The following is a 12,232-nucleotide window of genomic DNA, read 5'->3' as shown; positions in this document are numbered from 1 at the left end:
AAGATGCAATTATAAGTGATGGACCATTGAAGATGATACAAAAAAGCAAAACTTGTTTCAAATCCTTTTACTTTGAATGTAGATTAGCTTGATACTTAGAAAAGTTAGACTCCAGATTTTCTGTAAAAACTGAGATGTTTTTGGAACTCTGTCTGATGTAATAGATTGAATAATGTTTCTTTAAATAAGAAGCACAATAAATGCTGATGAGAAGGATCAAAAGACAAACAATCCCATTTAAAGTGTTGCACATAAGTTTAATTTTATCGTGTGTTTGTAAAGAGATTTCAAAACAATGTAATCAAACATTATTTTCCATTGCAACAGACTGATGTGCAGCTCTAAACAGCTTTCTGTCTAATGCTGTATTTTTGGCCAGAGACATTTGTACCACCTTACTTCAGCCCTTGATATGGTTTGTGTCAGGCACCAAAAGTTCTCAGCTTAAATATTAAGAACTCTGCTGTGTTGGATCGTGACGTGACGTTTATTTTAGATGTAAGAGTGAATTGAAGCTCCTCTTTTGTAGCTATCCATTGTGTTCATAAGAAGTCAAAAATAGAAGTTGAATGAGTTTAGGGATATACTTAGAAAACATTCTGAAATTAAGTAGGTGCCATCTTCTTACAGACTGTTCCTTTATTTTTTAGAAATATATACATCTCTAGTGAATGGAAGGAAAATTCATGTTTCTAATAATATTCTAATGATTAAATACCATTTTGATGACAACATTGGTAAGATGAAAAAAGTAGATGGGATAGAGAACATGCCAATTTCCTCAGAAGATAAATATTTACCTACATTATAATAATTGCAGTTTATCCCATTGAAGGGAGTGGGAAGTGTACTTTCCTTATAAATGAGGGAAGGAGGAATTATAAACTGTATCAGGAGTTTTGTTGCTCCTTGTTGTAAGGTCGAATGAAGTACTTGCAAAGAATAATGGCTTCTGACCATCTTAATTTTGTACTTAGAGTGTTATAACATCCTTTCTGACCTTCAGGGTATGGATTAAAAAGTCATATCCGAACGCACACTGGTGAAAAGCCGTACCGGTGCACAGAAGAAAACTGCACCAAATCATTCAAGACTTCAGGAGACCTACAGAAACACATCCGAACTCACACAGGTAGAATTACCACCATTTTTGTTTCCCCAAGTTAATTCACTTTGGTGGATTTCTCTGATTCACGTTGCTTGGAAAAGTGTTGAAGCACCTATGCTACCATTGCAGACGTTCAGCAGTGTGTCACTGACATTGTCACTGAGCACTTTGCAGTTCGATTTGCAGCTGTAACAGGACAAGGGGTCTTTTCTCAGTAACACAGCTCACTTTTTAGAAGTGGTTTGGTGCTTTAAGATAAATTGAATGCCAGGTTCATGAAGGCTGATAGTTCTCAGGTTGTTGTCCTTCTCGCAGAGAAAAATAATAAAACATATCGTATCGAACTTAATGAAGGTTCCAAACGGGTGAAAATTTAAACTCAAGTCCTTGTGGAAACACATGGAGTCGTGTGTGCTCATAGATACCCTATGCGGTTTCAACAGTGCACCGATGGAGGCAAGCAAGTCTTCTCGCGTTGCTGGTGCAAGAAAATCTCGGTCACCTGGAAACAGGTCACTTTTCTAGCAACTCCATTAGAAACACAAAGCCAAACCAGTCGGGTGACATTCCTGCAATTGCTGAAGAACAATCAGTGTTGTGGTTTCTGCCTGCAGCCCTCCTTGAGGCTGTAATTGGAGGTTCTGCCTCGCAACGGGGATCAGGGGAGCCATGGTAACACAACACTGAGGCGTGTACACTCAGATACGCTCTGCCTTGGCAGAAAAGTGGAAAATGTTCCCGAAACGGCGGCCTTAAGGAGTGAATTATAGTTTCCTCTGCCAAGAAGCTAACTGCTTTGGAGTTTCATGGTATTAATGTCTGTATCAGGACTTCATTTTTCATTTCTGTTTCCAAGTACTCAGAATTGTATCTGTAGTGCTAATCTGCCCTCTCTTGCTCTCGGACTCCTCTTTGTTGACCAGTACGGTCAGGGGAATGTACTTAGCCCTACCAAGTGTCAGGTTCCAACAGGACAGCATGTTGGATGGCTGTGCCTCTCCAAATTCAGTCCCTTTGCTCCCCTCCCGGAGCTGTGTGCTCTGCTAGGTCTGCAGGATCAGGGAGATTAGACAGGGGCTGGCCTTATCTGGTCTTCATGGTGAAGGTTTTGGAGGAGCGATGTGAGTTATTGTGTGTAAATTTAGTATAGGAATGGACTTAGTAACAAAAAAATCTGTGATTGCTTTGACTTCGGCTTTTGAAACTTGAATTTCAAGGCTGTGTCTCTTTAAAAATTTGTTTCAGCCAAAGGTAAAGTGCTTTCTATGTGAATTTTACTAATTTGCCTGTATCTTGGTTATGTATTAAATCATGAAGTATTTTTTTCCATTTTACTAATTACAAATGTACAAATGGTATAATGCACTTGTTTTGGATAACATATGTAGCATTTTGTCTGCAGGGGTTAAACACATGCTAGAATACAGGTAATAAGGAAGCTAGTTCAAGCAACTGGGTCTGTTTTAAATATCATGAATTACTAAGTGCTTCATAATTTATCTCAGAGGTTATACGATTTTCCCAGTTTTTGCCAGATATAGGTAGAACACTCTGATCCCATGTTCATGGCATCTCTGAATGAGGCTCTCAGTTATATAGCTTTGGATTCTGACATTCAGCATCAATGTAACTTTTTTGTACTCTTTCATAACTTTTCTGTTTGTTTTTTTTTTTTTTCAGGCGAAAGGCCCTTTAAGTGTCCTTTTGAAGGATGTGGCAGGTCATTCACAACATCTAATATTAGAAAGGTTCACATCAGGACACATACAGGTGAAAGACCTTATTACTGCACAGAGCCAGGATGTGGGAGAGCTTTTGCCAGTGCAACTAACTATAAGAATCATGTGAGAATACACACAGGTATGTGGATGGTGTTTTATGTTTTGAAATGGATCCTGCTTGGTAGAGTCTCCTTTTTTAAACACTGTTTTGGTGCACTGTAGTTGGATATAGTCATGTTTATGTGACTTGACCTGGTGCCTTTGTTTTGGCCTTATCTTCCCTCATATGAGGGAAGATGAGCATAGTTTGGCTCAACTTTATGAGTCACCCATTCACTTGGATTGTATTTTCAAGATTCTGAAATGTAAAAGCTAGTGATAGCATATCATCTTAGAAGCCTTACATTTTTATAGAAGCACGGATAAGTTTCATGGAGAACTTTTGTATCAGATTAGCTTTATAGTTTGTAATGTAATTTAGACATTTGTTTCATTGATTTTTTTTTTAGGATTAAAAAAAAAACAAACTGTCAGTGCTGTGCAAAACTGATGTTTAGGTTGACACCTTTCCAGAAGCTCAAAGCTTTGTGTCACTCAGTGATGCAGTTTGCATTTGCCTTCATCCTCAGTATCAGTTTCTAAAGATTCTAAAAATTGCAGCTTTTAGACTGCATCATCCTGTACTCATACAGGAGGACATTTTATATGGAATCAGAGAAAAAAGGGCCCAGGTTTCACTGGCAGATTAAAAAAAAAAAAAGACCAGTGAGAGGCTGCATTGATAAACTTAGTGAGCTAGAGCTTCACTGTTGCCTTTGAAATTGAAATTGGGTTGGTAGTGGAAGTGTGTCACTAAATACCTTACAAATTCATTGACAATTTTGTTTGTGCATTCTGGATAACATTCTCTCCTTCTCTTTGCCATGCAGGGGAGAAGCCCTATGTCTGTACAGTTCCTGGTTGTGATAAACGTTTTACAGAGTATTCCAGTTTATACAAACATCATGTTGTACATACTCATTCCAAACCATATAATTGTAATCACTGTGGAAAGACATACAAGCAGATTTCTACACTTGCTATGCACAAGCGGACAGCACATAATGACACAGAGCCCATTGAAGAGGAACAAGAGGCTTTTTTTGAGCCACCTCCAGGTTAGAGTTTCAGTCTTTGAATCTCTTGTCGTAACAAATGGGCTGGATAATATTATGCTGTTTATAACCAAGGAAATTAAAGTATAGATAAAAATCTGAAGTACTTAATAAAAGTTATTTAACTTCTTTGTAGGACTTTTTAGTGTGCTGGTCAACTTGTAAACAGAAACCGAGAGAGTAATTGACCAGATCATAAACTGAGTTTATAGCAGGCTGGAGATAAGAGAGGTTTGAGAAATCTGAGCTGCAGTCCCAGCAAACCTGCTATAAACAATTCTGCTATAAACGTGAATGTGTGAAGGGACCTGCAAGAGTCTAAAGTGTTTGTCTGCAACCTACTGGATTTTTCTGAGGCACCATAGTTGCTGGAGGTCTTTTATCAGGAATAAAGGCACTGCTTTGTGAGAAGGAAAAATCTGTGCAGCACCGTGATACTGTGGTGGTTTTGTGACAGTTAATAGCAGTGTCTGAATTTAGGTCCTAGAGGCAAAGACAAAAATAAGCTAAGAATGTTTTTCATGTTGTAAGTAGAATCTTGTGACTATAAAAATGAGGTTAAAAGAAATACCATGAGAGAACAGTTATCACTTGCCAAACTGTGATTTGTCTGAAGATAGAAAATGCAGATGCAGAGGGTTCTGTTTTACCACGTGTATTTGGGAAACAGCACTGAACGCCTCAAGCAAATCTGCTATAGTCTCATGCCATCTTTTGAGGGAATTATAGGATTCTTGTACTGAAGTTAAACATTTATTAAGATAATTAACTGAAATCTTCACACAAAGGCATCACTGTATTCCTCTGTCTGTTTGTTAATGAATAACTCTTTTTAAAACTGCCATTTGTGTTCTCATGAAGGCTCCTGCTTGGAGAAGTTAACATTTAAAGATTGAATTAGAAATGGTTTGTTGCCTTTTTAACGTTTGAGTATAAACTAGTAATATATTTTTGTTGTGAGTAGCATTTGTATGTCTTTTCTCATCTTTCAACTATCCCTTTTCCACTGTAGTGTTTAAAAGCCATCAAACCAGGCTGGCATTTATTCCTTGTTGGTTATCTTTCCTGCCTGTATTTAGAGTATCCAAACTAAACTACTCTCTTGCCTTCTTTATATCAAATAGGTCAAGGGGAAGATGTTCTGAAAGGCTCGCAAATAGCCTATGTGACAGGTGTAGAGGGAGAGGACGTAATTTCTGCACAAGTTGCTACAGTTACTCAGTCAGGGTTAGGTCAACAAGTAGCGCTAATTTCCCAGGATGGAACCCAACACGTAAGTAAATTTTTGCTGTAGAGGTGTCAAAAATATGTTGAGAGTTTAGGCTCTTGTGTCTTCAATAAACATGTGCTTTGATTTCTCATGGAAAGAAATGTATTTGAAGATTATGCTATATGCTTAGGACTGGATCTCCTCTGGAACATCTAAATTCCACCATATATTCTCTTATCTGAAACTATATTAATACAATCTTAGACTTTTTGGTCTATCCTGTTATCTTTGTCACTTAAAAACTCTGGAAGTCCATTATGCTCACACTGTAGGCACAGGCTGCGTAACAACTGTTACATGTGCAACATAGTTGCTGAGGTTTTCCGGAGTTTCCTGATTACTCTGTTAATATCTGATGTTAGTAGAATAACATTACTGATATCGCTGTTGCCTCGTTTGCAGACACTTTTTAGAAAAAATAATCTACTTAGTCCCAGTGCGTGTTTTACAAACTGGTGTATTCAATTCTTACAATTTCTAACATGAACATGAGAAGATGAGGAAATAGAATAATACAATCTCTACTTGAGAGTTCCTTTGGATAGCTTTTTTTGAGGAATGGGTAAGAAACCCACTGAGAGTGGATTTCAGCACAGTTATTTAGTTTAACTCTGGTAATACATTGAATGCATAATGGGAAAAGAATCGTATTTCAGGTGAGGAAGTAGCTGCCGCGCCAGTAGGATATGAAAAATATCTTCTAACTTATAATTGGAGATGAAATATTAAAGGGGGCTGTCACATTGCAAGCCCTGAACACTGCAGCAGAACTAAGAAACCAACACTTTTATCCCTAGAAATGAAGACCTTTACAAGCCATAACATGGAGTTCTTCTCATATCTATTAATCCTTCAGCTTGATTTCAGTTCTGGAATGTTTTATTGCCTTCTAAATCATGCAAATCATCAAATTACTAACTGATGCCCTAATACATTTACATTGGAGACATCAGTAATTTATATCAATTTTTAAATGATTTTTTTAATTGGTGGTTTTAATTCTAAGTCTTTACCAAACCTCTTTAGTGTCTCCATTAAGATAAAAGCATGTGATGCAACTTACTGTTCTCTTGTGTAAGACGCATGGATAGGTAACCTTGCATGCAGTTCTTTGGGGTATGATCTGACTGACATGGAGTTCTAGACTCTGATGGAAAGCACGCAACTCTTTCTCAGTGCTGGGCCATAATTACATTTCCATAAAGAGATACACGTGTCTGAAAGATCGTGAGATGTTAGATCTCTATCAATAAGATGTTTGTAATGAGGGCTTTTCATCCAAGGCTGGGAATTGGCCAGAGAGTGACAGTGATTCTCAGGAAATGCATGAGTACATCAAGGAAGTGGAATAATAGCTGCTATAACTTGTGGACAGGATGTTACTGTAAATGGGACTTAAAGTATTTTTTTCAATGCTATTGTGAATAAGTTGCCTTTTAATTGTGGATTGTCAGGCAGTTTGTTTCACATGAGGAAGGTGAAGTTGCACCTTCTGCTGCTGAATCAACTAGCGGGAATGTGTTTGATGAATGCTGCTACAGTGCAAATGCAAACTCTGATTTTGTTTTCAAATCTCAGTTAAAAACATTTACCCGAAAACAGCATTATGTTGCTGAAAGCTAAGACTTAAGTATGACTTGAGCAGCAATTACTTTACTTCAGGAATTATGTTATGTTTCAGGTCAACATATCTCAGGCAGATATGCAGGCCATTGGAAATACAATCACTATGGTAACACAAGATGGCACCACTATCACAGTCCCTGCCCACGACGCCGTCATCTCTTCTGCAGGAACACATTCTGTAGCAATGGTTACTGCAGAAGGCACCGAAGGACAGCAGGTAAAAAATTATCCTGTGCCCATAGGTAATGTTCTTTTTGAGATGGTATAGCATAGGCACAAAAGTCATCACAGTATTCAACACCAGGTTGTGTCATTCCCATTAGAAGACTACAGTATGTTCTATTCTGTTGGTATGCAGCAACAGGTTGTTTTAGAAACAATAATTGGGCCCCAAGAAAAAAAATATTGAGCTACCAATTTGATAATTCTTGTGAAAAACAAGACATAGAAATGCTAAGCATTTCTCCCGGAGTCACACAGTAAACAAGTGGTAAAGCTAAACATAGAATCCACTGTGAATTTATTGCTTAATATTATGGGATTGTAATCTGTTCTGCAGAGAGGAAGCATTTGTAAGTATATGTTTGCAGTTTTGTTATTAATATACAATAGTTAACTTTTTTAGTACAAATAGTGATACAGCTTTTAATATTTAAGTGAAAATACATCCCACTGTTCTAAAAATGTGCCATGTGAAAATGAATATATTTACTTCTCTGTATGAGTGTATGCATTCCCTGTATGTGTAGCTAATTATAGGCTTACAGTTACTGAACTTCTGTGCTGTACTGAAGATACTTATATTTTGAGGGCTAACAGATGACACTGAGAAACAGTGATGTAACCTTTCTTAAAAAATGATCTGCTCTGCAGGATAAAACTGCTTATGAAAAACCATAGCTTTGAATGTAACTTTAACTTTGAAGATAACAGTTGTATGAGGTTTGAATAGCAGTAATCTGGAACCATACAGTTCATTCTCATTCTTTGGTCCTGAAGGTTGCCATCGTGGCTCAAGACTTAGCAGCATTTCATAGCACCTCATCAGAAATTGGACATCAACAACACGGGCACCATTTAGTGACCACAGAAGCTAGACCCGTTACATTGTTGGCTACATCCAACGGAACACAAATTGCAGTACAGGTAAAGTGAAAAATGTTTTTTGGAGTGTTACTTGCTTCTAGAGTTAGAAGTTCCTAGTAATATAACAAAATCAGTGTAATAAGCTTAGCTCCCCTGAAAAAAAAAGTCATTAACCATATAGTTTTGTATTTTATTAGTATATAGGATTAGGAAGAAGAATAATAAGCACCTGGTTTTCCAAATCTACTTGTAGCACTTTAAAAAAAAAAAAAAAAAAAAAAAGGGTTGGGGAGGGCTGAAGTTAAGGACAGATGAACCTTTCACTGAAGAATGATGTACGTTCTGTTGGGAGTCAGTAGGCCTTTGTGGAAGAGTGTGTTCATTCATCCTTCAGCATTACATGTCAAGGTGATCAGGAACGCTACATTATCAAAGTTGAATTGCTATGAAAACATGCCTATACAGATAAAATTACTAAAATTGTTATTTGAACCCTGAAATGCTAATAGCAAAAAAGTGCAAACAGGCATATAGAAAAAGCAGTAATTGGAGATCTCTCTTTTTAGTTGCATCTACAAAATAATAATTTCCTCTCTAAACTACTGTAGAACTGAACAGTGTCATCGTGACCGTTTCTTTCTATAATCAGAATTCTGCAGTAGATGTACATTGTATATATATTATATGCTGTTGTTCCATAGAGCTTACTTTCTCAGAAGAATTAAGGAAACTGGAAGTGTTTGTTTGGTTTACCAGATCTAAAATGTAATTTAGCAGCTACTGTAATTTCAAAAGCCTTATTTTAGCTTTGTTATGTCTGTCAAGTGAAATTATTATCTGTCTAAATTGTCTGAATTATTACATGTAATGAAATGCATTCACCATGCAGCAATTCTTTGAAGAAACTGAATTTGGTAAATACACAGAATCCCAGTTAAATCTGCTATCAGAGCTATCTGCTATCTCCTGGTTTTCATGCTGTAATTGTAGATGACCCAGGCGATGAACAGTACTGATCACACTTATTTGTGCTCACTACCCATTGGTACCTTTGCCTTTGGTTTCATTTTACAAATCTGTAAAGAAAAATTAATCTGTGTAAAATTTTAGATTTATTTATGTTTAAATGCATTTGTTTCAGCTTGGAGAACAACAGTCTCTGGAAGAAGCCATTAGAATAGCCTCCAGAATACAACAGGGTGAAACACCAGGAATTGATGATTAACTTCTAAAACTGCTACCAGAACAATAGAGTGAAAGGTATTTTATTTTCAAACAACAAAAGTCCATGCCAGCAGCAATCCACAAAAACTTTGAAGTTCCCCTCTCATTGATATGTGTACACATTTTATGCAAGAGCAAAGAACGTTTTCTAAGTGTTGTGTACATAACCCTGGGAATGGACTGACATCATCTACTTCCAACTGTTGTATATTCAGGAATATGGAATTAGGATTATATAGTAAATTTCCTTGTTATCCTTTCATCAGATTTCAGACTGGTCTACAAGCAAGTTAAAAACAAAACAGAAGTATTGGAGTTAATTTTTAGTGTCATGTACAAATAATGAAGGCATTACTGAAGATTTGAAGTGTTGTAAAGACTATAACAAAATCATAATTTCAAGAACCCTTTCAAGTTATAAAGAAGACAGAGCCTTTTCAGTTGTTTTCCATAAATGGAAAAGACATGGATTTTGAGCCTACTGTAAACTTTCATACTTTGATTTATTTCATACAGATTTGAATACTCTTTAGATTACCCACCCCATCTCATTCATTGTAAATACAGATTGTTAATGCTGGAAGTGCTAATTGTATTATCTTTAAATTGGATTGTGTACAAAGGAGAAACTTTGGTTGTTCAATATTAAAAGAAGTAAATCTAATGATTTCGTTTCTTTACATATTTTACTTAAGATGTTGCTCTGAAATAATTATGCAATAAAAGATAACAAGATTGTATTATCTAGATAGGATGATATTGTTCTGTGACATACTGTTTTACTTTTGATGGGACAAGTTAAATTATTTATTTACGGCCTTGTATAATTTTTTCCAAAGTTTATTTATCATAAATTTAAATTTTTGACTTACTCGTTTTGACCGCGGTCCACTGAAGTATATGAAGTAATCAGTGCTAGTAGTTATTTTCAGCATTCTGAAGCACTACAAAAATTGTTAAAAAGCATAATTAGTCAACTGATTTTGATTAAAAGTAAACTAGGAGTTTTCAAGAGGAATATGTTCAAATGGTACATTTGGGGCATAAACACATGTACTAATAGTCTATTTTCAACAGTTCTGAGTGCCTGCAGCTACTATTTGTTACCTACGATGTGCTGATAATCAATGATTTTGAAAATCAGGACACAAGTTACTAGGAAAAAAAAGGATTAATTAAAGGTTATGTAAGTACAGTGCTCCTCTCCACCTATCATTCTATAAAGGAAAAAAACTCATTGTAGATAAATCTAACACGTACTGTAAGATATAACTTAAAACTTTTTATACAGAAAAATGTCTTTGTCTTGTTAGTAAGCTTGTTGAGCAAGTTAAACTTCTTGGCTTCCTGTAAGATTAAGTGCTTGCTTTAGATGAGTGTCGAGAGCACTTCTGAAACTGAAGCCCCACCTTTATCTTTCTCAAGGGAAAGATTAAACATCTTGTGGGTGAAACGTTGATCAAGTAATCATTTTGCATGTCTTGTGAGGGGCTTATTTTGCATTTTAAAAAATAAGTTAATAACTATGTACTTGGAGGTATTTGACATCAAAAAGGCCATGCTGAATATAATGTGATTGACTATATCGATACGGGTTGCAGCTTTTTATGCTTTTTGTACAGATGGCAACTGCAAAATGCTGTGAGAGAACACAGTACTATGGGATAAAGGTGGTCAAAACAGACTAATCTCCAGAGCTGTTACAAAACAAAACTTGAAAACATTCAGGTTGTCTGCAACCTTCCTGTAGGATTGAGGCTGTTTAGTTACTTAGCTGCCAGATTTCCTGAAATTTTAAATAATTTTGATGTCCCATGGAGATAAACTGTACTATGCAAAGAGGTTAATTACATGTCAACTAGATCAGTTTCTTAGTTTTTACGACCTTTTAGAAATTAAAGATGTATCATTTGACATGAAAGTTCAAGTTTTTTTTCTTAAATTTCGTTGCTAATAGTTTTTGGAAACACTGGCTGGAAGTGACTTAACAAAGAAACAGTGCCTTTCATTTCCCAGGACACTTTCTGACCACTGTACAAATGTGAGTATTACTTCTTCCTTCATACTAGTTAGTTTCCTGCTAGGTATTAAAAACTAGCTTGATAAGGAAAAGCTGCAAATATTTAAGTAATGCTTCTTGTATCTTACCAGTTCTTGCAAAAAACCCACAGTCAAAGGTTGTGCTTCCCCCATAGCTACCCCTATAAAGGAAAACATACTTAAATACTGAATAAACAAGCCAGACTGACTCAGACTGCTTAGTCTTGAAAGAGAAGCAGAGATGATGACATGCATTTTCACTGTGAGGCCTTGTATGTATAACAGACTTGTTTTCAGAGTGGAGAGTCCTCTGTGATTTTCTGCCCGTTTCCCAGGATTGGAAGGGAACCTTCTTGTGAGCATGTATCATCTTGGAAGGTTCTGTAGTGGAGATCACACAAGTTGAAATTGGGTGAGGTAGGGATCTTGGTGAAAAGGATTTCAGGAGGAGGAAGCAAAGAACATGCCCAAAAGGACTGGGTGTTAGGCAGTAAAAATCTCTTATATTTTGCCATAGATTTTACTTCTCTTTTCGAAAGTTCTGTTTCAAAGGGAGTGACACACTGGGAGAAGGAATTGTAAAAGAGGGATCCTATGAAGTAGAACAGCCCTTCCTCTTAGAAACTGGCTTCACATTTCCAGCATTCCCAGTCACAGTTTTCTTTCAGACTTGAATTTCAGCCCTAACTCCTTCCTTAAAGGAAAAAAAAACCAAGCCATCTCTAGACTTGGCAGTCAGCACTGGGGGATTTGCTTTTCTTTACAGTAGTTCAGTGCCTCTCCAGATAGTAAAAACAGAGAGGCAATTATTAGAGGTGCTCCAGGCTGATGACCTTTTGTGCCAGAGGCATTGTGCATAACAATGGGACAGTTTTTACCCTAAAGAGCTTAATGCCAAAGCACACATGAATAGGCTGAAGCTGCAAGACTGTGTTTTTAGAAGAGTAAATCCTGAAGCCTGACAACAAAGTTGTAAAAAGCAATAATCCCTGATAGTATAAGT

General features: G+C 36.6%; 1 protein-coding gene across 5 annotated transcripts in view; it reads left to right on the top strand.

Moving 5' to 3' along the window:
* The window catches only part of ZNF143 (zinc finger protein 143), a 32,747-nt gene extending 22,894 nt beyond the window's left edge, over positions 1-9,853 (top strand). For 4 of the 5 annotated variants that reach the window (XM_085224154.1, XM_085224156.1, XM_085224155.1 and 1 more), the window contains 7 exons: positions 1,007-1,132; positions 2,789-2,968; positions 3,759-3,986; positions 5,108-5,256; positions 6,935-7,096; positions 7,879-8,025; positions 9,107-9,853. In XM_085224154.1, coding sequence (XP_085080280.1) covers positions 1,007-1,132; positions 2,789-2,968; positions 3,759-3,986; positions 5,108-5,256; positions 6,935-7,096; positions 7,879-8,025; positions 9,107-9,190 — 1,076 coding nt within the window. In that variant the 3' untranslated portion in view covers positions 9,191-9,853. The remainder of the gene's footprint in view (positions 1-1,006; positions 1,133-2,788; positions 2,969-3,758; positions 3,987-5,107; positions 5,257-6,934; positions 7,097-7,878; positions 8,026-9,106) is intronic. The other variant, XM_010710929.4, reaches the window with a different exon arrangement.
* Positions 9,854-12,232: the final 2,379 nt, after the last annotated feature.

Source organism: Meleagris gallopavo, chromosome 5 (genome assembly GCF_905368555.1).
Source record: "Meleagris gallopavo chromosome 5, MGAL_WU_HG_1.1, whole genome shotgun sequence".
Lineage (NCBI taxonomy): Eukaryota > Metazoa > Chordata > Aves > Galliformes > Phasianidae > Meleagris > Meleagris gallopavo.
The sequence above is the reverse complement of the archived record's forward strand: the minus strand, read 5'-3'. Positions and strand labels throughout refer to the sequence as shown.